The sequence below is a fragment of the Anolis carolinensis genome, chromosome 1 (genome assembly GCF_035594765.1).
Source record: "Anolis carolinensis isolate JA03-04 chromosome 1, rAnoCar3.1.pri, whole genome shotgun sequence".
NCBI lineage: Eukaryota > Metazoa > Chordata > Lepidosauria > Squamata > Dactyloidae > Anolis > Anolis carolinensis.
Genome location: NC_085841.1, coordinates 32333488 through 32358499, shown reverse-complemented (window position 1 = coordinate 32358499; position 25012 = coordinate 32333488). Strand labels below are relative to the sequence as shown.

The window sequence follows — 25012 nt, the reverse complement described above, 5'->3', positions numbered from 1 at the left end:
TCTGCAATGCTAGCTATACCTTGCGCGCCATATTATAAACTGTAAAGCACTTACTGCCATGACCCAGTTCCTATAATCCTATAATGTTAGTGTTTTTGTAGCAAGTTGTCTGTGTAAATTAGCAAAATCTAGCTTTTCTTTCTTTTAGTAAAAACTAGTTTGCGTAATTGCTTTCAGTCTGTCTAGTTATTCTTTTCTCAGTGCTTATTAGACTATTTGTCCTCTATGACTCTTCTTGGAATTTCTAAATTGGCACCTGCCAATCCTGAATGTAGTTATTATGATTGTTATATGTCCATTTTTTTAAATCCTGAGAAATACCTCCATGTGAATATGAATTACTCTTAACTTGCATGCTGGAGCCCCTGGTGATGCAATGAGTTAAACCCTTGTGCTGTCAGGACTGCTGACCGAAAGGTCGGCGGTTTGAATCCGGGGAGCTCTCGTCTGTCAGCTCCAGCTGCAGGGACATGGCAGAAGCCTCCCACAGGATGGTAAAACATCCAGGCACCCCCTGGGCAACATCCTTGCAGATGGCCAATTCTCTCACACCAGAGGCGACTTGCAATTTCTCAAGAAGCTTTTGACACGAAAAAACCCTGTGTGTTTTAGAGGTTTAACAATCTATTCTTAGCACAAATGTGATACACAGCCTTTCAAGAAGCCACTACACTAATAGTAAGGATTCCATGAATCTTCCCATTTTTGTATGAATAACAAGGGGATACCCAGAATCTAAAGTATAAAAGCACTTGTGAGCCCCTGGTGGCACAGTGGATTAAACCCTTGTGCCAGTAGGACTGCTGACTTGAAGGTTGGGTTGCTGACCTGAAGGTTGCCGGTTCGAATCCAACCCGGGGAAAGTGCATTGAGCTCTCTCTATCAGCTCCAGCTCCATGCAGGAACATGAGAGAAGCCTCCCACAAGGATGGTAAAAACATCACAACATCCAGGTGTCCCCTAGGCAGCGTCCTTGCAGACGGCCAATTCTCTCACACCAGAAGCAACTTACAGTTTCTCAAGTCGCTCCTGACATGAAAAAAAAAATCTTATGATTTAACTTTCATGGATTTGATTATTTTCAGATTTGATTAATATGTTCTCTCTGGAAATCTCTAGGGCTCCCAAGTTGACTCCACGGCCAACTTCTATTTCTGTTAACCACAGAGGACCAAGATATTACTAGAGAGATGTTCTGTCAGATTAAAAATCCAGGGATTTTTTTTAATTTGCATTTTTCCACTTTTGTGGGGATCTTGTGCCATAATTCCCATCAAAGTGGAGGGCTTACTGTATTATGAGAGCACCCCCCCCAAAAAAAAAACCTCCCTTAAAAAACACAGGAATAGAAATAGCGTTACACAATTCAAAAAGTTCAACCATTTCTCCTCAATGTCTTGAGATAGACATGGTATTCATAGGAGCGTACAATGACCCTATTAAAACAGCTTCATTAGCTGCCAATAGGTTGCCGGGCCCAATTCAAGGTGCAGGTTATGATCTATGAACCCCTAAATGGTTCAGGCCCTGCCTATCTCAGCGATCACATCTTCCCCTACGAACAAGCACGGACTCTTAGATCTACTGGAGAGGTCCTCCTCTCGCTCCCGCCTCCATCTCAAGCACGGTTGGTGGGGACGAGGGAGAGGGCCTTCTCAATGGTGCCCCCTCCCTTTGGAACACACTCCCCAGAGAGATAAGACAGGCCCCGTCACTATCCTCCTTCCACATGGATCTGAAAACATGGTGGTTCCAACAGGTCTTTGAAAATGATTAGTCTCAGACCTTGCTCTGGCCATCAGCTAGGACTCTGCTTTACACTTCACTCACTTCCCCTTCCCTATGAGACCACGTACTACCCAAGTTCTCCTATAACTGCTCAGTACCCCTTGGCCCTCTCCTGGCCACCAATTTGCACTTTACCCACTTCCCGGCTCTATGCTACTTTAATTAGTTGCCTTGGACCACCCTGGAATTTTCACCATGGGTAGTTGAATTTCACTCAGTGTAGTAGTACTAGAACTGAATTTTAAACATGTTTGATTTATTGTTTTTAATAGTAATATGTTGATGTTTTTAATATGGCTGTCAAGAGTCAGACGCCAGTTAACATACAAAACAGAGTTTATTCCGAAGATAAGCCAGAAAATAACATAAACACAGGAAATATCCTTGAAACACTTCACTTTTCAGTGTTTCGAGAGTAGATTGGACAATAATAACTCAAAAACGAGTCACGCTAATTTCCCATGCTGGCATTCAATAAAAAACTAAATAACGCTTCAATTCAGCTTTGGAAAACAAATAGTTAATTGCTGGAAAATAAACAAACTAGAAAAGCAAGAAAGCTGCTTCCACGGTGCAGATAAGCCGAAAGCCTCAAAGGGATGATGAATAGCCGTCGTCAGAAGAATCCAAGGTCAGGTCAGGAGGCAGCAGAAATTCCGAAAGACAAACCAATAGTCAGAAGCCGGGAGTAGCCGTCAGTCAGAGGGAGTAGACAGAAGCCAGGTCAAATTCAATCCAAAGTCCGAAGAGGGTGCAGTCATCCAAAACAGGTCCACGATAAGACACAGCGAGAGCCAAGCCAGATGGTATCAGCAGATCCGAATCACAGTCCAAGTCCAGAAACACAGAGATCCCAATGGCGCCTCAGCAACACCTTGCCACACGCAAAGTGCAGTGGCCAAACATTCCCATTTTATTCCCCTTCCTCCTGGGTGACCAAACACTCACACCCAAACACCAGGTGTCCCAAATCTACTCAGAGTCTGAACTCCACACAGCTAGAGCTCGTGGATCTGGAGTACCTAGCAATTCGTCGGAGTCCCAATCATCCTGCCCACACTTAGCCCCATGAACACTTAAAGAACCATCCTCCCTTCTCCAAGCATCCCAATTGGGATCAGCTCCTGCAGAAACCCCAGGTTCAGAAGTATCCATAGGCCCCAAATCCCCAGACATCTCCGGTGGCTGTGCCCATTCAGTGCCCGCTTCCCCAGCCACCACCTGTTCCTCAGCATCCATCTCCCCATCTGAATCTTCCTCAGAAGATCCCCCATATAGCTCTCTAAGTCGCTTCCTGCGCAACTCCTCCAGTGAACCCTCATCACGAGGGTTTTTTCTTCCTCTTCGAATTCCATCACCATCAACCATAATCCCCGAAGGCGCAGTCACAACAATGGCTATGTTGTATGTTCTGTGTTGGTAATTGAATGTTTTACCTACAATGGAGATAGAGCTGTGTACAAATAAAAAAATATTATTATTTTATTTTATGACACAGCAAACAAGATAGATATTCTGGATTTTGTATCACAAAATCACAAGTCGAACAATTCCCAAACGTTTAGGACTGTGTGATGTATTTTTGGATGATGCGCGCAGATCCCAGTAGGGTGGCCTTTTGCAGTTGCCAGATCATAATTTTGTCAATGTCTATTGTTTCCAAATGCCGGCTGAGATCTTTTGGCACAGCACCTATCATCATCATCATCATCATCATCATCATCATCATCATCATCATCATCATTATTATTATTATTATTATTATTTACAGGAAGAGAAGATGTAATTATTCTTGTTTGACAGCTCTGGTAATGCTCTGTGCGCCTATGAACATCTTCCTCTAATAATAGCAACTCTTGTGTCCATAGATTCCTGGTTTTATATTTTCTTGTGGTGGACATCCTGCCTTCAAAATATATAATCTATTCTAGACAAAACTTTTCAACCTTTTGAAGTGCACAGTGCTGCTCTTTCTGTATATACTGTAATCATTTAAAGTGGTTTGTTAATTATAGTGCCATGACACTGTTACAGACTGGAGAATTAAGATTTGGTCGGAACTTTAGTGCTGTCTAGCGGCAGGCTTCTGTATCTCTTTTTCTTTCCATGGCAGTCACTTTTGTTAAATCCAAATGATGACGTGGGGTTTTACCCCCCTAAGAAAGGAATAGAAACAAAGCTCTTTTATCCTTCTGTAAATTAGATTCATGGTTGCCATAGTGCAGCAACAATACAGAAATTATTAAAATAGAAATAGGTTCAAAAGTCCCATTACTAATTACAATAGGTCTTCACAGATGCTTGAACATACGGTTTTATTTGGTGTTTGTCTCAAAGAGCTTGTTGGATTTTGATATATTGGGGGGAAAAATTAAGAAAAATTGCTTACATCTCAGAATAACTTCTAAGCCAGTCATATATCTGAGCTCTGGTGAACATACTTTTTAGATGAGCATAAATAAAATTATGGTGTTAAAATCAGGGAAGAGTGAATCGCCAAACATAGGTTAGCTTTCTATTGCTAAATCTGAAGCACCATCAATAAATTAAGGAAGTGGTAACTTTGTAGGTATAATTTTAAAGTGTGTGTGTGTATATATATCTAAAATAGTGTTTACTAAGATAATTTTAAAAGTCTGGATCGTACAGTTAGGCCCAACTAGTGTAGATAAGCTGAATCAGTAATAATAATATAATAATAATATATTATTATATTAATAATAATATATTATTATTATATTAATTTTTTTTTTGTCAGGAGCAACCGGAGTTGCTTCTGGAGTGAGAGAATTGGCCGTCTGCAAGGACGTTGCCCAGGGGACTCCCAGATGTTTTTGATGTTTTTACCATCCTTGTGGGAGGCTTCTCTCATGTCCCCGCATGGAGCTGGAGCTGATAGAGGGAGCTCATCCACACTCTCCCCAGGTGGGATTCGAACCTGGCAGCTTTCAGGTCAGCAACCCAACCTTCAAGTCACTTAGTCCACTATGCCAAATAATAATAATAATAATAATAATAATAATAATAATAATAATAATAATAATAATAATAAAATGTTTTCTGCTGCCCTGCAGACTAGGACACGGAACAATGGCTTCAAACTACAGGAAAGGAGATTCCACCTGAACATCAAGAAGAACTTCCTCACTGTGAGAGCTGTTCGACAGTGGAACTCTCTCCCCCGGGCCATGGTAGAGGCTCCTTCTTTGGAGGCTTTTAAACAGAGGCTGGATGGCCATCTGTCGGGGGTGCTTTGAATGCGATTTCCTGCTTCTTAGCAGGGGGTTGGACTGGATGGCCCATGAGGTCTCTTCCAACTCTACTATTCTATGATTCTATGATTCTATATATTTTATTTATATTCTGCTCTATCTCTCCGAAGGGACTCAGAGTGAATTACAGGTACATAGTTGGCAACCATTCAATGCCGTTATACAATTGACAAAGATAGACAGTATATAAACAGAGGCAAGTCTTCCCTCTTTTCATCTCTGGCATCTGGCTGTGTTCGATTTGACCTTGGGGAGGTGCTGTTGTTTCATTTTCCATGCCAAGGACCCTGGTGTCCATGGACACCTTTCCTGGTCGGAATTTTGCTGGCATGTTTTTCAGAGCGCTTTTTACCTCCTTGCCAAAGAGGTCCCTATTTATTTACTTGTTTTGTTGTTTTCGAACTGCTAGGTGAGCAGAAGCTGGGCTGATGGTGGGAGCTCATCCCGGCCCGGGTTTCAACTGCCAACCTTCCAGTTGGCACAGACATGTTTATTTGCCAAGTTTACATTGATTCAACAGAACTGTTCTAGATGTTAGTAATAATAGAATTTAGTATAAAATCTTAATATGTTTTGAAATAATTTGCTTGTATTACATTGTTCATAAATAGCACCATCATTGATACCTAAAACCTAAATGCACCTAAAGTTGACAGCGTAAAAGCACCAGGACTTTTTAATTATCAGGACAATCACAATATCTGCTTTCTCACCTCAACTTTACTGTTCTCAGTGAAATTCATAATCACCACACAATATGCATTTTGTGTGTGTGTGTGTGTGTGTGTGTGTGTGTATGTATATATATATTCTCAGCAATAGTATATTTCTATGAGCTATCTTTGTTACTATGCAAACATTATGTAGTGGGATGGTTTGGTCTTGAAAGGACAATGAAGACTCATTGCCTTTATAAGAGACCTGCTCTTGAAAAGATGTGAAATGCTAGATCTGGATTATATATGTGTATGGACACAGCTATCTACATTGCCTCTTTGGGGCAAGGGGATCTTTTACAAAGAAAGTGCTTCATATTTTGTCCTTACATTACTGCACAGATATGCCACCAGAACACACACTGCAAATCACAGAATGAGAGTTTCTCTTTCATGCCATGCATACTGTATTGAGATGGGATGCATGCTCTCCTCATCACACCTGGTTATTATAATTCTCATGATTTGAAAACACTGCACTTTGACTCCTCACACCATGGAAGGCTGGCTCCTCCCAATCTATTCAAAACACCCCCTACATCACTCTATGACTCTCTGGGATGCATACTGATTTTCCTATCAAACAAAAATCAGGACTTCAGCAGTGGAAGAATCTGTGGTATTTCAAAAAAACACAATTAGAATTCCATCTGCGACCCTTTGCAGACGGATTCCGAGGGAATGCTGATGGGATGGGGGCAAACATCATGTGATGGGACCCATTTGAAATCATTCTCAAACAGTCTCAGAAATGGAGTATTTCCTAATGTGATAAGGTCCCATGTGTTTAATCTCTCAGCAATCTTGTATTTTTCCCAGAGTTAGGTAGAGAAGAGTCCAGTATAGGGGCTGTTGGTTTCATTTTGCGGTATCTCTTGTTTACAGGTATCAGTATTACCTGCAGGTGAAAAAGGATGTTCTTGATGGACGATTGCGATCTTCATTTGAGCAAGGGATAAGGTTGGCTGCACTAGCAGTTCAAGGTTTGTGAGCCCACCTTCTAACTTTTTCTGCTCTTATCTGCTTATTTAACCATAGCAAGAATACATTCCAGTTATAGATGACAACCCCGTCAGCATAAAAACTCAGGTGATTCTTAATATTTTAAATAAGAATCACTGATTTACATTATTTAAAAATTCTATATTCTGTCATTTGGGAATAGGAGTGGCATAGACATGGATTTCTTGGAGATTCTTGAGTTCTTGCATAAGATTCAAACTGAGCTCTGTTAATCTCAGTGTACAGAATATGAACTATCTTTGTGTGGGTGTCTATACAGAGACAGAGAGACAAAGAACGTTTTTTGATTTGTTTATATTCTCTAGTAAATTGTTATGGTTTTTTTTAAAAAAAAAACTTGATATGTGGAATGTTTTTTTAAAAAAGCATATGCATGACTTTTGATTTGTCCCTGTACCCTGGTTTCATGATAAACATACATTAGTGATGTGAAATAAAATGAAACAACATTTTTGGCACCCAGTAATAACATGAAATGGTTCTGAAAGGTTTGCAAGACTATTTGAGTGGGGTAATTTACGAGGGGAATTTCCAAGATCTTAAGAATCTTGTCAGAAGTGTTTGGTGTTATTTTGTAGAATAAAGGCTCATGGGTATTCCCCCCCCCCCCCCTTTCAAGCAATGCGGCTGAAACATAGGCAAGTCTTTGACAAATATTGTTACAGACTTAAGGAAATACTTCTGACTTCATGGTCTTATTTGAAAACATTGTGAAAATGGAAACATTTCTGTGCATATGGTACTTTGCTTGTGCTTATCCTGCATAGCAGGGGGTTGGATTAGATGACCCATGTGGTCTCTTCCAACTCTTATTATTTTATTATTCTTATTCCAACTTATTATTATTCTATTATTGTGTCCTGCTTTTTGTTTAATTGATTCAGTTGATGTGTTGTCAGTTATCAACATCAGGAAGAAATGAATTGTACAGCCTTTGAGCCATTAGTGAATACCTTGTTCTAGACATCACATAACAGCTTTTCCTCCTACCAGGAGATGTTTCCACCAGTAAAATAAATCTGGTACAATTCAGAGTGTTCTGCCACAGAGCTCTCCCAGACCTGCCAAACAGCCACTTTCTCCCAATAGACCACAATGTCATTGTGTTGATGGCAACACATTCCTCCTGCTAAATTCAGGTTGGGACTACTTTTTTCTCCTTCTCCCCTCTTTGGGGCTGCCACCTACTTCCCAGATGAGCCCAGCCACAGATCAAGCTACCCCCTCATCACTGATTTCATGGCTGTGACCCTCGCTCTGATATCAGAGCAAATAATTCTGTAAGTGGAGCTCTGAAGTGGAGGTGTTTGGCAGGAAAAGTAGCACTAGTGCTTAAGCAGCTCCATGGCAAAATACACAATTTATTTTGCCTTCCCAACTATGAGACCCCCGATCTGCACATTAAAAAAAAATGTGATGCTTATCAGCCACCAATCTGTCCTGCTTCCCTGCCCCTGATGCCACCCTGATCCAGATAGACACATCAGAAAAGCCATATGGTTTTTTCTTTTTCTGGAAGCTGAAGAACAAAACATGAGTTTTAGGAAACACATTAAAGTCTTTAAAATGCAGATTCACTTTCAAAACAGTTATGCGTCCTGTATTGCCACAGCATCAGATTTGAGGTGGGATTTTGTCCAAGGTAGACAACTTGTTAGAGAGCACACTACAAGCGGAGTTCCCATATTGTTAACTTAGGATGGCAGAGGACTTTGAAGTGAAAGCACTCAAAGGAGAACTTCCTCTGACCACTTAAAGGAATAGATTCATTTTAAGAAGAAATTAGCAACTGTCTCTATAGTTTCCTAGAGGAAATTATTCTCCCACTCCAGTTAAGAACATTTCTGGAATCTTGCCAGTTATTTCTTCACCCCATCCACAGGGGAGGATCTTTGTTTCTTTACAGAAGAACATGCTGCAGTTTAACTAAACTGGGTTTCTAAACTTCCAGCAGAAACACTGGAAAAATCCTTTGGTTTTCAGCATGGAATGGAGTGGGCTCCTATACCAGTGAACTAGATCTTGGAAATTTCTTCTTCTATTGTAGCTCACAGAATTCTTCAGCTGACTGAGATCCAAGGAACTGCAGTACAAAAAAGTGACTTTCCCGAGTTGGGTACTTAATTGGCCCACAGAGACAGCAACTAACTGAGCATAGCCCACCATTCATATATTGTGGCCTGCGAGCAGCTTGCCAACCTCCAAGGCATGACAGCACAAATTAAAAGGTTGTCATACTCCTGATGTGCTGGGATTACCTTGGTGAATGACAAATTTAGCAGGCCTAATACAGATCATGGGGGAGTAAAGGGAGAGGCAGATGTGTGAGCAGGAAAGGAAATAGATAGGTTGGAGTGGGCCAGAGGAGAGTGAGTCTGGACTCTACCAGCCCAGTTGGGGCTGTGGAGGAATCCCATCCAGCCCCATCACTGATCACAGGTGCAGAGGTATAGATCCATAGGGGATACATTCCTGAACTTAGAGGATTCCTTTCATGGCATTGTCCTACTTCCATGCAGAAAAGGAAGAGGAGAAATGAAGCAGCCCATTGTCAGCCATCACTTTTTGTCACCCGCTTTATTCGCTTAATGAAGGCAGAGGAACAGTAGAAATGGTCCTCTTCCAAACCATAAAGTGGCAAAACTCAAATGTGCTTCCTTGGCTGGAGACAGGATGATATCAGTGATATTCACCATGCCAGTTTGATGCACAATAACATTATTTGTGTAAGGTGAGTTCATGTATTTTATTTTCTTTCTTCCTTACTTTCGTCCAGCTGATTTTGGGGACTACGGTCAATTTAAATCTCACGACTTCCTCCGGGAATATGTTTTGTTTCCTATGGTAAGTCAGTTATCCTCAAATTCTTTTATGTGTCATCTTCTTGCATCATAGCAGGTTTTCTTATTAATTCAGTAAATATTTCATCCTAACTAGAGATTGGAAGATTCTGAAAAAGAATCCCAAAAAATTGGGCAGAGGAGAATACCATTACTATTCCAAATTCGTATCTAAAAGCTACATGAGATGAATTCTTTTATTATGAAAGTATTGGAACAATACAGTGATTGACCTTGGTTTTTTTCCACAGTTCTTTTTATGGGAACATGTATGTTATGACTGATTGACATTTTGGAGACAAAATATTTTTTCTCTTTACTAATGTTGATAGTTTTCTCTCTTTTTATTGCTTTGGGTTTGTTTTGTTTTTTGCTTGCTTCTCAAACTGGCAAAATCAAAGAGATTCTTTTTTGTTTACATGTTCCTTACAGTTCAAGATATTGTAGCTCAATTTATAACAAACTTTTAAATAAATGAGATCAATTTGCTATTATATTCTGAACGAACTGTACTTTGAATAAAGACACAATAATTTTATGGTAACCCATAAAGGATTTTAGGTTCCCAAATGAGCAAAGTAACATTCAGATGTGAAAATATTGCATATTGCATATTTTCAACTTAAAATAAAAAAAAAATACTGGGAAAGAAGGCTCCCCTCTATATCTTCAAAATTTCAGAAAATATAGCATTCTAATGCTACATTCAAAATGGTATCAGTAATCCTTAAATTCAGTGTGATTCGTGCTCTTACTTTGCTTACATTTCTTGGTTTGGGGATTCCAATCTACATTATATTCTCCTGTACATCCTTTATAATGTAATGTCTGATTTTCTCTAGTCTTAATCTAGCATTTAACAATGGGTCAGCAGTCTTTGTCATTGTATTTTTCCTAGTATAAGTAGGCAATTTCTAGGACAGTGGTTCTCAACCTGTGGGTCCCCAGATGTTTTGGCCTTCAACTCCCAGAAATCCTAACAGCTGGTAAACTGGTTGAGATTTCTGGGAGTTGTACACCAAAACACCTGGGGACCCACAGGCTGAGAACCAATGTTCTAGAACCTGTGTTAATCAAGACTCAAATATCCCTGTTTTTTACCTGTCACTACCAACATATATTTTGAAGGTATTTTTTAAAATTGTATTGCAGTCTACTGTGGTTATAGCTCAGTGGTATGGTCACATGCTGCTCTGTGAGCAATAACATCTAATTTATCCCTGAAACTGAAGGCAAACAAAAAAAGGAATCAAGGAAGAAAAGAAACTTGACTTTATTCATTGGTGGCTTAGGCTTTCCTATAATAAATTTCTCAGACAGTGTGTACTGCGCAAGCTAGTGGCCTGTTCATTGTAAAACCCATATACCAAATTTAGATAATTATAATGTAGTACATTTTGATAAAACATTGAGTTGATTTGTAAAATTCCTAAAGTTACACATGTGTATATAGACTAATTAGCTAATACCCAGTTCTTATCAGTTTCCTAGTGCATGGATTAAGGACTTTACTGCAGGATGGGAAAAATACTGTACCATTTTGCTTAGGAACTTCTGGAGGGGGTTGCTGCATTGGGACTGTGTTTGATCTTGTGCAGCTACAATATGTGTCAAACGTAATTTTTTTCAACAGTGAAAAGAACAAAGTTATATATACAGAACGCCTTGCAGGTGTGTAGCTGTGTACAGGCACGTACCATGCTATTTTTCATTAGCACGCTACTGCTTTCACATTTTTCAGTGTCAGGAACAAATGATACGGGGAGGCCCCCAATGAATAAGAAGCAAGGCAGTTTGGTTAAGTATAAATACGCATAGCCTTGAGGCATTCCACTCTGAAAGTGAGCTAGTGTTTATTTTTATGAGTACTAAGCTTTGAAACCAGGAAGAGAGTTCATTTGTACTATTGTACTGGACTGATTTAAAAGATTTCATTGCACTGCATCACCCAAAAAACACCGAAAATCATCTGATTTTGGAAGCAAAGCAGTGTTGGATAGGAGATCACCAGGAATCTTGTGATAGAGCTAGGAAGCCACCTTGATCATAAGCAGCCTTGAGTCCTTTCTGGGGTAGAGAAAGGTGGGATAGAAATGAAGAAAATAAATAAATAATGAGTTCTGTCTCATTAAGAACCACTGATAGTCTGAGTTGACAGTACTGGGCTAGATGGGCGAATGGTCGGATTCACTAAAGGAAGTTTGCATACTTTGGAAGGTTCCAAATTAGTCTGTCCATCCATCCCCATCCCGCCCCCCGCTCCCCATGGTACCCTGGGTAGTAGAATAATGCAAGTTTGTTTTATTTCTCATTTTAGCAAACCATATGATTTGCTAAAACTTTGGAGCACAGAACAAGAGATAAAGTCAGTTTCTATTCTCAGGTAGGACTGAGCAACTGAATTAGTGAGACATTTACATAAGTGTTGACTTACCATTCAGCAATTGTTTCAGCCGATCTGATTGAATCTAGAAACTAGACTGAGACCTAAATTAAAATGAATAGGAAAGCAAGTAGTAGAGGAGAATTCAGCAGTGTGGGAATTTTGGAACCTTTCTTCTACTAGCCTCAAACTCTTCCTTATACGTCATTATCATCATCATTATATTCAACCTTTCTCTCAATAATAAGACTCAAGGCTGCTAACAACACATTTAAAAGCAGTACTGATTTGAGGACATACACATCACATTCAATAAAAACTCTAAATTACTTTAAAAACAATTTATAAAGTTAAAAACATTTCACTTCATTAAACAACTACTATATAAGACCTTAAAATCAGCACCTGGAATTCCAGAATCATCACAAATGGTCCACATGAGTGGTTGAAATAGTGACACCTTTGCTTTCTGTTGGTTTAATGTTACAGACTTCATACATGCACAGCATTATTAAAATATTGTATAAAATTACATTCAGAATATGTGTATAATGTATTACTAAAGCATACATTTATTTTGTGTTTAGACTTGAGTCTTCAAGATATTTCATTGTGTATGTATATGCAAATACAGGTATTCCAAAATCTGAAAAACACCAAAATCCAAAACACTGGTCCCAAACATTTCAGATAAGGAATATTCAACTTGAGCGATAGTATTAATAAGATCATATTGTTTTGAATTGACATAGTTTCCGATAATCTATAGACTTAATCCAGACTTAATTTACAGATGATTTTTGGAAGGGGGATACTATATTTACTTCATGGATTGTACTCATAGTATCCAACAATTAGATTTGCTGAAACTATCCCCAATAAACTCAGATGTATAGTCCAGTATTAACCATGAAACTCAAAGTACTGGAAGTAATTCTTTGAATGTTCTCTTCTTACAAACAGTTTATCGTCACATAGATGTTTTCTTTCAGTATCTGCCATTTTTTGTCCTTTCCTGTAGGATTTGACCCAAGACGAAGCTGTCCTCGAGGAACTGACACAGAAAGTAGCGCAGGAGCACAAAAACAATTGGTGAGTCTCAAATGTATCAGTACACAGATAATTACCAAAATATGGATATGGGTTGTAATTATTATGCCTGAGGCATTTAAATAGAGGCTGGGTGGCCATCTGTTGGGAGTGCTTTGATTGTTCTTTTCCTATATGGCAGGGGGTTGGACTAGATAATCCATGTGGTCTCTTCCAACTCTATTATTCTATGATTCTATGATTGACTCTATCCATTAGGGATAAGACAGTTACAGTGAATGTCACGTTGTTCCATCCTTGTTCAGTGATAAAGAATATTATTTAATGTTAACAGCCTGAGAATGTGGATAGGATTCTTGAAGAAGTGAGAACCATCATGTATGAGAGACTTTTTTTTGTGGCAAATCCCAGAAAGGGACCTGACTGGCCATGCCTCACTAAAACCAATAAAAAAAATCAGGCTTGCCCTCATGAGGCTGTTATGATGCTATTTTGAAAAAGCCTTTCATATTGGACAATTCAGCTAGTTTCCAACATTACACAGGGATTCAAATATGTGTGTGGGGCTCCTAGAATCAGGGTTTGTGGATGTAATGAATAATCTTGATAAAGGATGGGCAAAGTATGCCCATAGGCCGCGTGCAGCTCCTAGGGCCATTTTTGTATCTTCCAGATTCCCCAGGGTCAAAAATAAAGGGTGTTTTTTTTTTTGCAAAAAAACCCAAAAAAACTTCCAGAACACCCCAAAATGCACTGTAGAGTGAGACATTGGGGCGAGGGCAGGGTACATAGGTGCTTCTAATGCATTTTAGCCAATGATCCAGAGATAATGATCTAAAGAGAATTCCAAACCAACAAATCTGATTAGAATCTTTAGTCATGTATGTAATGTTGAGCCACATTTCTGTTTACTTCGTTCACAGTGGAATCTCTGCAGCAAAAGCGGAACTTCAGTACATAAGTGAAGTGGAACGACTAGATGGGTTTGGGCAGGAAAGTTTCCCTGTGAAGGTAACGTGCTATAACAGAGGGTGTCACTTTTCTCCCCCCAACAAAGACATTTATCATAATGGCATGGCTGGCGAAACATAATTCACCAGTCTTAATAATGCCTCTGCATTAGTATTACCCAGTAGAGATGTGCGCAGTATTTGTCTCATTTGTTTCATTCTTGTTTCTGTTTCGTATTATCCATTCTGATGGCACAAAACAGAAAGACCCCCCCCCCCCCCCCCAACAAAACAAAAACTGACTCGAAACTAAAGGCAGGCGGGATCCTATATCGGCTCCAAGCCTGCCTTTCGGCTTGATCAGCTGTAGGCCCTGCGAGGCCCGGATATGTAGGCCCAAAGACTGCACCTGTAGGCCCAAAGCTCCCGGGCCTAGGGGTGCAGGCTTTGGGCCTATGCACCTGGGCCTTGGAGGGCCTGCAGCTGATTGCTGAGTAATGAGCGATCCTTACTCAGCAATTGGCTAGGCCACAGCAAATTGCCGAGTGAAGACTGCTCCTTTGGTCTTATGGGCCCAGGCCTGGCTGGGGGGGGGGGGGGTGGCTGGATTGCTTGGCTCCTTACTGGGCATTTGAGCAGTGCTGACTGGTGCTGTGGCCTTGGCTGGCACCTTCCCCTCACCTCCGAAGGACAAAAAACCCAAAATGAAACAAATACAAAACAAATGTCTGACCTCTCGATTTTGGGAGGTCAGATGAAAACGGATCAGGGCCTCGACGAAACCCGGGATACGAAACAGAACAAGGTAAGTCCCGAAAGCACATCTCTTATTACCCAGTGTCAGCTTGATAACACTAGATAGCAATGCTATTATCATTAACATAAGAATGTTAGGAGGGAAATATTTTCATCCTTTATGCATTAGAATTTTCTGTGTAAGACCCTTCTGCAGCCAGTTTTAGCAGTTTGCCTGTATGTTGAAATAGAAATTATTCCACCTGGAGGTATTGTGTTGCTTAATACAATCTGATAAGGATTAGCAATGGGCAATGTTGACTACTTTCATATCATACTTGTGCTCAAAGCTGAGTCTAGAAGTTGTTGTTTATTCGTTCAGTCACTTCCTTGTGGACCAGCCCACGCCAGAGCTCCCTGTCGGCCATGGCCACCCCCAGCTTCTTCAAAGTCAAGTCACTCACTTCTTGAGTGAAGTACTCCTATGCAGTCTAGAAGAACTCCTATGCTAAACACTTGGCATCCCATCCCAACACAGGCTGAATTCCGTGATCTGTTCTTCAGCTGACCAAGAGTACCTCTTGTTTTGTGTTGATTAAGTTTCCATTTATCCTGGCAGCAGATCTTGTTTTGCACTGATACAACTTCCTTGAAGTTAAATGGAAAGGAGAGAAATAGCTTTAACAAGTATGCCCACTCCCCAAACAGTGTTCCCAAGTGCTGTCCAAGAAAGGCTCCTACTTGGATCCGCCCTGTGGGAAGGGATGCTTCTGACACAATCACCTGTCAATGCAACAGGAAACTATTCAATGGCCACAAGAAAGCCGCCTGGATCCATTTGCCTCCTGGGGCAGACTACATATTAATATTTCACATATTAATGATTCTGTAGGCAGTAGCAATGTATGCTAACCTGCAGAATAGCACAAAAATTGTGTTTTCAGCAGTAAAAAGTCCCTTTGTCCCCACCTCCTATCTGTGTACTGAACGTAGAGCTGTTCTACAGCTTTATGTGCCATGAGCAATTCCATTTGTACCCTGAGGCATGTCCCAGCTTAGGATCTCAAGAAACTGTCTCTGCTGCAGCTGAATCAGGAAAACGCTCAAATTTGCCTGAAGGGACAGGGGGACAGAAGGAAATAAACAATTTTGGCTAGCTTCTGCACTCTATATCTTGTGACAGACTGCATCAAAGTGAATGGCTTTTCTTTATGGGAAGGCAGAAATACATGTATTTTTCTGTGTCCAGCCTTTCAACAAGGAGAAATCAAAAGTTTACACCATATTTGCAGATCTGTGATATACCTAAGTGATTCTTGTTACAAAGGCTTTTCATTCTGTTTCCCATTTGTATCATTTGATAAGCACTAAAGCATGTTTTCATTATTGGAGGAAGGGCTGATTGTAGGTGCAAAAATTAATCCAGCACATTGTGGTAGGCAGGGAAGAACATTGAGAAGAGTAGGTGTTGCTTTGCCTCAACCTTGGTGATGTTGTAGATCTTTTCTAAAGTTTGCATAAGAAGGTATCAAGTATTGCCTCTTCCAGGCTTCACAACAGCACCAAAGGCAACTCTATCTCCATACTGCCAACAATCACCATTGTGCCCGTGGAACACAAGAAGTAGACTTTACTATCAAACGCTTGAGCGTAATATGTTAATAGAGCTTTATGCTCAACTAATGTGCAACATATGGGAGCCATATGGGACTGTGGGAGAGAGGGATTCTTCTTAGCTTGACACCATAGTTATAGGGTACGTCTCATTGTAGAGTGAGGACTCAGTTCATATATATATATATATATATATATATATATATATATATATATATATATAAAATGTTTGCCTTGACTTTCTCCCAATATAGAAATTATAGCCAGGCTTCTGGGTCTCAGTGGTCATAACTTGGCTCTGCTTTTACAACAAGGACAAAGAATATGTGGCTGTCCAAATGTTATAAAGCTACAACTCCCACTCTTCTGATACGTACCTATGCTGGCTAGGGCTCATGGGAGTTTTAGTTTATCATTTGAAGACTACACTTTGCTCTCTCATGGCTAACATGATTATGGATTTTTGTTTTGGGTAATGTCTTAAAATTAAATTGTTTTCAAATTGGTTCTAAGCTGTTTTGGCCAGTGACATTACACCAGTGGCCCTCAACGTGTGAGTCCCCAGATGTTTTGTCCTTCAACTCTCAAAAATCCTACCAGCTGTTATACTGACTGGGATTTCTGGAAGTTGTAGGCCAAAACACCTGGGGACCCACAGGTTGAGAACCACTGCATTACACTATAGATCTTTTTTTACATTTCATATTATAGCTTGGTGGAACCTCTTTAACTGCAATTGCAACATCCTATGTTATGCTGAAATGTGTAGTTTGGTGAGACACTAGAGTTCTCTGATTGATGATTCTAAGTACCATTCCCTTAATGACAAGTCTCAAAGACCAGATTTCTATAGAATGCCACCATGGTGGTTGAAATGGAAAAATGGCAGCATCAATGTGTAGTTTCAAAAGACCTCTTAAAGACTTAACTTGTGAGTTTGATTTTAACTAAACATACAACCAGCTTTAACTTGTGGATTTAATTTTAATGAAACATAGAGCCAGTTTATTATATCAGTGTTGCAGATCTTTTCATGAGAAGTTTGCTCAAATCTAGCCAGAATTATCTAATTCAAGCAGATTCTAAATATGATTTTTGTTGTTGCTTTGATTGTATAATTAAATATCATAATTACAATTAAAGGATCCCACTAATTAAAAGCAGTTGAGTTATAAAATATGACGGAAATTTGGCAGTGAAAAGGACCAACTTAATTACATTTTAAAAATTAAAACAGTTGACTTGTGTTACAATTTTAGCATAAACGTTTCTGTGTAATTAAATTATTAATTACGTTACTTATAAATTAAATGAGCGATTGTGCCCGCAACAATTATGCTACTTAGCTGATTATTTACCTGAATTCTACTTCTCTTGAATTTATACAAAGCAATTATTTAAACCACTGATTCAAGAATGGATCCTGTAACATGAACTGGGCTAAGCAGTTTTATGAAGTTAAGATTCTCAGAAACTGATTTTCTTTACCCCACCATCCAATTTCTAAAAGCAGTAAAGGGTCCATATTACTGAAAAAAGACATTTGTTTATATGTATAAAATCAGAAAGCGATAAAAACATCTGTAAGCAGATGTGACACAAAGACAAAATACTTAAAATCATTTCAGACACCTTCCATGGCATGTGTGTGCATGAACTTTCTAAGGTCTTCAACATTATAATGAAAAGAGGAATCATGACAATTGCAGCTTCTAGGAATCAGTGTGCTTGCTATCAAAAATTTATTCCATGATCTTGCTTTTCTTATGTTAGTTCTGTGTTATAAACATTGTTTTAGAATTTATTTATTTATTTGTGGTATTTATTTGAGGATGCTCTGGTCCTTTGGAGAGGGGCAGAGATCTCACAGTTGATTATATTTTTGTCCATATGGTGTCTTGAGAAACTTGTGAATACACTAACGCACTGACTTTCCTATCTTTGCATGATTATCGTCTCTTTATATAATTCTGGTAAAATTAGGCTTTTTCTTTTCTTCATACAGGACAATCAAGGAAATGACATACATCTTGGAATCTTCTGTATGGGGATTTTTGTGAAAAATCGAATGGGAAGGACCACGGTGATTTACAGGTAAAATCAGGAAACATTAATATTAATTTATCTACATATTACGTTTTCATGGAAGACCTATCTGGGAAGGTTAACTTTCTGATTACTCACAGATTTCTACTCATATCAAGCTGAACATTTGAGAATTGATGTGCAGATTTTGCTCAATGTTTGACTTCTGCAGTGTGCTGAACTTTGGGCTATCTCGACCAAGTTTGGAAACTCCAAATTTATACTGATTTAAATTATGTTTGTATGTAACAGCTAATCTAATTAGATTTTAAAATGTTTTGTATTAGCAGTTTTTTTTAAAGTTGTATTTTGTTTTAACCTTGTAAACCACCTTGGATCCCTTGTTGGGGAATAATAATAACCACCACCACCACCACCACCAAATTCATGAATAATCATATTTGAAAAATTAAACCTGCAAATCTGAAAGACTGAGTGCATGAAGATGGGTGGGTTTATTTCAAGTACATGGAAAACATAAGAGGTAAGAAAAGCAAGATCATTGTTAACCTACTTTGTTGCACATCAAGACAGTTGATTGGTTCTGATAGAAAAATTACATAATCTTTCAATTGGTAAAAAAATTGATACACAAATGTAAATATTCACAAGATTTTGTTGATTGATTGCATCTTACTTTGTTTCTTTTATATTCCACCTGAAAACCTGGTTATTTCAATGTGCTTGTGACTAATTCGGAACAATTTTACCTCCACCTATATCCAGCCACTGCACTTTATTACTGGCCCGTCTTATTAGTGACCTTGCAATATATTGCACATGTATAATTTATTGCCTTGCCTCCAATTTTTGAACATGCCCACTGCACCCGGTTATTTGTTATTGTTTGTTGTTGAGTTTATGCTTTTATTTTTATATGTTTTTGTATTAATTCATTGTAATTGAATGTACCTTATGTTGTTTTATTTTATTGTGGCATTACTGGGCTTGGTCCCCGTGTAAGCTGCCCCGAGTTCCTTCAAGGAGATGGGGCGGGATATAAGAATAAAGTTGTTGTTGTTGTTGCTGTTGTTATTAATAATAATAACTTTGTTTTCTAAGTTAACTCTGTGGTCAACATTTGGGAGAGATTGGTCGTAGAGTAACCCTGGAGAGCAAACAGATACCTAGATAGGTGTTGTTTGGGGATAAAAAAGGTGTTCTTATTTGTATTTCTTCCACTTTCACAGGAAGTCTGCATTCATAACCCCTTCAAAAGTAGAGGGCCTAATGTATTTACAAGCTAGATGCCTGGGGATGAGAGGGATGGTCATTGAACATTTCTCTTTGAAATGAAACAAGCATAGCAACATTGGCTGTTCATTTATTATGAAAATAGTTGTTACTGCACTTTCAGCTGAAGCAAGACCTTCTAGACTGGAGAGGATCTCGCCTTGAGGAGCATCTAAAAATTTCTAAGCAATCGAGAGCACAAATATTTGGAAGTTTCATAGAGCAGAAGTACTTTTTAAACGTTCCCAATGCCAAGTAGAACATTGTTTTGCAATGTTTGGCTAGCTTTAGCAAAGTTTTTTTCCCCCCATAGGTGGAATGATATTGGCAATATAACGCACAACAAGTCTTCGATCACTGTGGAACTGCTCAACAAGGAAGAAACAGTGTTTTTTCACACGGTAAGCAAAACATTTAAAAGTCAATATCCATGGGAGGTGCAAAGTGTCTCACCACTTGAGGTCCACCACTTCTACAGCACTGCCCCTACTCTGTCATTTACACCTTGTCCTTAATCCCAAATGCCTTGATCTGAGGCATCTTTTCTCAGAGCTGGGTGTTCGTGGCCTGGCAGGCTCTGGAGAGCTACATTCCAGTTATTTCTCTGCTGCCAAATTGTCATAGCTGTTACTGTTCTTTCAAGCCTGCTATTTCCCCAGTCTGGTTCAGCCATTCCAGTATGGACCACTTTCCAGTGCAGGAGGGCAGCCAGCAAACCTTTAGGCATAGTTGAGGTGTTGTTCCCCATTTAACCATGAGGTTTGTAATAGTTTTAACCCAGTGGGGGTTCAGTCATTTGTAAAATTATCCATCAGAAACATACACAGAGAAATGCTTTTGTATTTTTTCATCTGTACTTATTTTAAAAATCTATAAATCACTATGAAGTATTAGGGAAAATGTGGGATATAAATGAATAAAATAACAACAGTATTGATCTTCTTAGGTTTAGCAATACAATAGCATTATTTACATATCAGATTGCTCACTGAGTCCAGATGGTATTACAAGTTTGCAATAGCATCTCCACAATGCTACAATTTAGATGCTAGTGACTGGTTTTTTGCATTTATCATTCTGAGCATAGCATTACTGAATTTTTTAGAATAACATGGTCAGGATTATGTAACACTTTGCTATACAAATCATGGTATAATTAAATGTGTTTCTCATCTTATGTTCTGTGCTCTTTGCCAACTCCACCTTTCTGCTTTTGAAGGATGACATTGAAAATGCCAAGTATATTTCACGGCTATTTGCGGCAAAACACAAGTTTTACAAGCAAAACAAAATCTGCACAGAGTAAGTATATATTTAAACAAATTGTGGTTTGCTGTTTTGAATAGGAGGCACCGTCATTTGTATTTGGACTTTTGTGGGGCATTTCTATGGCTTGTTCTCTATCAGTTTCCTGTATAGATAGAAACTCAGGGATGGGGTGTTATTGGAGTCCCCAGTGGCGCAGGAGGTTAAACCGCTGAACTGCTGAACTTGCTATCCAAAAGGTCGGCGGTTCGAATCTGGGGAGCAGGGTGAGCTCCTGCTGTTAGCCCCAGCTTCTGTTTGAAAATATGCACGTGTGTAGATCAATAGGTAGGTAGGCAGGAAGACAATGGCACTCTATGCAGTCATGCCAGCCACATGACCTTGGAGGTATCTATGGACAATGCCGGCTCTTCGGCTTAAAAATTTAGATGAACACCACACCCCAGAGTCGGACACAACTGGACTTGATGTCAGGGGGAAACCTTTACCCCTTTTCCTATTGCTTTCAACTTTACTGTGGGGTACAATAATCATTTTGGCTTTAGTGAGAAGTGATGCCTGCTTTGTTCTCTCTAGTTTTTAAACTTACTATGCTCATGAAATGTTCACCATATTATTGTTGCCTAGGAATCTAGAGAGTTTTCCAGGGTGTGGGTCAATTATTACATTCACCCCAGATGCATCATCATCTATATCATACCCAAACATTATTTCACACATTGTGCTCTCGGGGACATGCTCTTTAATTGTTGACTTTTTATTGAAGGAAAAAGTGCTAACAAGGACTAAAAGGATTTTCCAGATAATATGGAATCTATCTGTGGCCCCTTCTACACAGCTGCATAAAATCTAGATTATCTGCTTTGAACTGGATTATTTGACAGTGTAAACTCAAATAATCAAATTCAAAACAGAAAATGTGGATTATTTGCCTTGATATTCTGGATTATATGGCAGTGTAGCAGAGCCCTGTCTCTCTCTCTAGGCGTTTCTCTGTCAACTGCCTTCCTGATTGTTTCTCTGTCTCTGAATGAACAATTGGATTGAAAGGAGAAAATAGTAAAACATGCCTTACATCAGGAGGGAGGAACTTGTGGCTTTTCAGATATTCCCAGGGCCCTTCTACACAACCCTATATCCCAGAATATCAAGGCAAAAAAATCCCACAATATGTGCTTTGAACTGGGTTTTCTGAGTCCACACTCAGATAATGTAGGATTTTCTGCCTTGATATTCTGGGATATAGGGCTGTGTGGAAGGCCCCTAGTTTCTTAATTCCTAACATTATTAGCAACATGGCCAGGGTTAATGAGAAATGTAATCCAATATCTGGTGGTCCATGGGTCCCCCATTAGACGTAAGTAATTTTCTGTTAGCCACAGTTTGATTAAGAGTGCAGTATTATGCTTTTACATGGGACTAAGTCATATTGAACTCAGTAGTGCTTGCTTTTGAGCTAATACACACTATTTGAGCCATTCAGCATCTCTCCAGTTATTGTTCCACAAAAGGCAAATCCCTTTTGTTAGAGTATATCAAGCAATATTCTAGCATTTAATTAGTTAATGGAACAGCTGAGAGGAAACCCTCAATGACCTTGATGCCCCACTTACAAACTGAACATCCGCATCTGCTTTATCAGTGTTGCCATCTGTTGAGCTTGCATAACTGAGGGAAAAGCTGAGGACACAGCAGTGTAGTTGAGCTGACTTAAGTATTAAGAGTTTATTAGCTGAGGTCCTCTTCACTTACAAGGTTGATTTTGATCTGCCCCAGCATTGATATTCCATACAGATAATTCATATGGTTGGCTGCTCGGATAAAACTCTCTGTCCTCTGGGGCTCAGTCTGATTCTGTTTGTGTCCCAGTTTAGCTCCACTGCACATCCCAGTTATCATGCCCTCTTTCTCAGCTTTTGTGTAGGTGGTACTGTTGATTTGGGACTTGGGTAATCAGAGTTCAGGTCTTCACGTAGTCTTGAAATTGGGTGATCTTGGAGAAGTCACTTTCTCTCAGTCTGACTTCACAGAATTATTGTGAAGATAAGTGGGGAATAATAGATCTGTGCACAACACTTGAGATCATTGGAGGAAGACTGAAGAAGAAGGTGGGATGAATTATTATTATTATTATTATTATTATTATTATTATTATTATTATTATTATTATTATTGACACAAAGACACAGTATGTCACAGCAAACAAGATATATATGCTGGATTTTGTATCACAAAATACGAACACTTCCCAAGTGTTTAGGACTGTGTGATGTATTTATGCACACAGATCCCAGTAAGGTGGCCTTTTGCAGTTGACCGATCGTAATTTTGTCAATGTTTATTGTTTAATGCCGGCTGAGGTGCACAGCAGCTAGTGCACCAATTACCACAGGGACCACCTGTACTGGTTTATACCAGAGCCTTTGCAGTTCGATTTTGAGGTCCTGATAACGGATGAGTTTTTCCTATTGTTTTTCATCAGTTCGACTGTCACCTGGTATGGCGACATCAATAATCCAAACCTTTTTCTTTTCCACAACCGTGAGGTCTGGTGTGTTGTGTATTGTGTTTATTATTACTATTATTATCATTATTTTGTATAGTTTGCTACTCAATCATGAATCTTAGTGGATGATTTTGAGTCAGTCACATTCTCTCAGGCCAATCTACTGTGATCTTTTGATGATTAATAAGAAGTTCAGATGTTAATAAATTAAGTTACTAAGCCATGTTAATAAAATTAAAAGTCAGCCCATATAGCCTGATTTTGCTTTTCCAGTACTTTTGCCTCTGTACTGACATCATCACCTCGAAGACTGTTAACTCTGCTGCTGTCATTTAGGATGCTATAAAGCAATAACACTACAGTGCAAGAATCCTTTATTGCAGTGGGAGTGCTCCCTACTGGTCAGGAAAAGGTAGGGTCCACCAAGGGAAAAACTAAGTTCACTAAAGCCAACAGCATCTTTTTTCCGCAAATAGTAAATTTCACCTATCAGCTATATGTGGCCCCTAGGATCTTTTTTAACTCCCCCCTTAAAAAAAACAACCCAAAGTCTTCTAGGGCATGGAAAAAGATTTCATCATATCTCCCCTCTTGAGACATTTTAGACCCAATAGGAGCCCTTTAAAAAAAAGAAGAAGAAAAGAACAGGAAGTGAACTCTGGATAACCAAAAGCTGGGAGAAAGGCCCCTGTGAAGGCATTTGGAGACAAAATGATATGATATTTTTTGTGGAAGGTGCAGCTCCAAAGTCGACTAATGTTCCTAGTCAGGAGATGTGAACATGCTCCCTTTGTCAGCCTGCTTGGTTTAATGGCATGCAATTGTAACCTGTGCCCACCAGATAGGTGCTTACATGCAAAGCTGCATTGAGAACCTGCTAGAAGCATAGGTAGCTGGCTGCCTTGTGCTTAGTGAGACCATCGATCTAGACTTGTGTTGTCAACAATGCTGGCAGTAATCCAGAGTTTGAGGCAGAACTCTTTGCCAGCTCCATCTGGAGATGCCAGGGTTTGAACCAGGGACATTGTGTTTACAAGGTATACCAAGTTATCATGTGCTCCAGCCATCTGAAGTCCAGTGCTGAGCATCAGATCTAGGACTGAATTAGTAGTAGAAGCCCAGATAGTGAATTACTTGTCCTCCATACATTTTTAGATGATGGATGAAAACATGATGGGATTTGTTATTTGGAGAGCTAGTAACTACTGTATTTTCGTAATAGTTGTATTGGGTTTGTTCTATATTCACTAGGGCAGGGGTCCCCAAACTTTTTAAGCCGAGGGCCGGTCCACAATCCTTCAGACTGTTGAGGGGCCGGATTGTCATTTGAAAAAAAAAATTCCGATGCACACTGCACATGTCTTATTTGTAGTGCAAAAACAACAACAACAACAAGAAGAAGAAAAATGAAAGAACAATACAATATTTAAAAATAAAAACAATTTTAACCAACATACATTGATCAGGATTTCAATGGGAAGTGTGGTCCTGCTTCTGGCCAATGAGATAGTCAAGTTAATTAGGATTGTTGTTGTTGTTGTTGTTGTGTGC

At 39.3% G+C, this 25012-nt stretch overlaps 1 protein-coding gene across 1 annotated transcript in view; it reads left to right on the top strand.

The window, feature by feature from the left end:
• The window catches only part of ptpn14 (protein tyrosine phosphatase non-receptor type 14), a 154160-nt gene that overhangs the window by 96673 nt on the left and 32475 nt on the right, over positions 1-25012 (top strand). The window contains exons 4-10 of the mRNA XM_062972045.1: positions 6662-6759; positions 9576-9643; positions 13044-13114; positions 13996-14083; positions 18377-18465; positions 20003-20090; positions 20909-20991. Of these exons, the coding sequence (XP_062828115.1) occupies positions 6662-6759; positions 9576-9643; positions 13044-13114; positions 13996-14083; positions 18377-18465; positions 20003-20090; positions 20909-20991 (585 nt within the window). The remainder of the gene's footprint in view (positions 1-6661; positions 6760-9575; positions 9644-13043; positions 13115-13995; positions 14084-18376; positions 18466-20002; positions 20091-20908; positions 20992-25012) is intronic.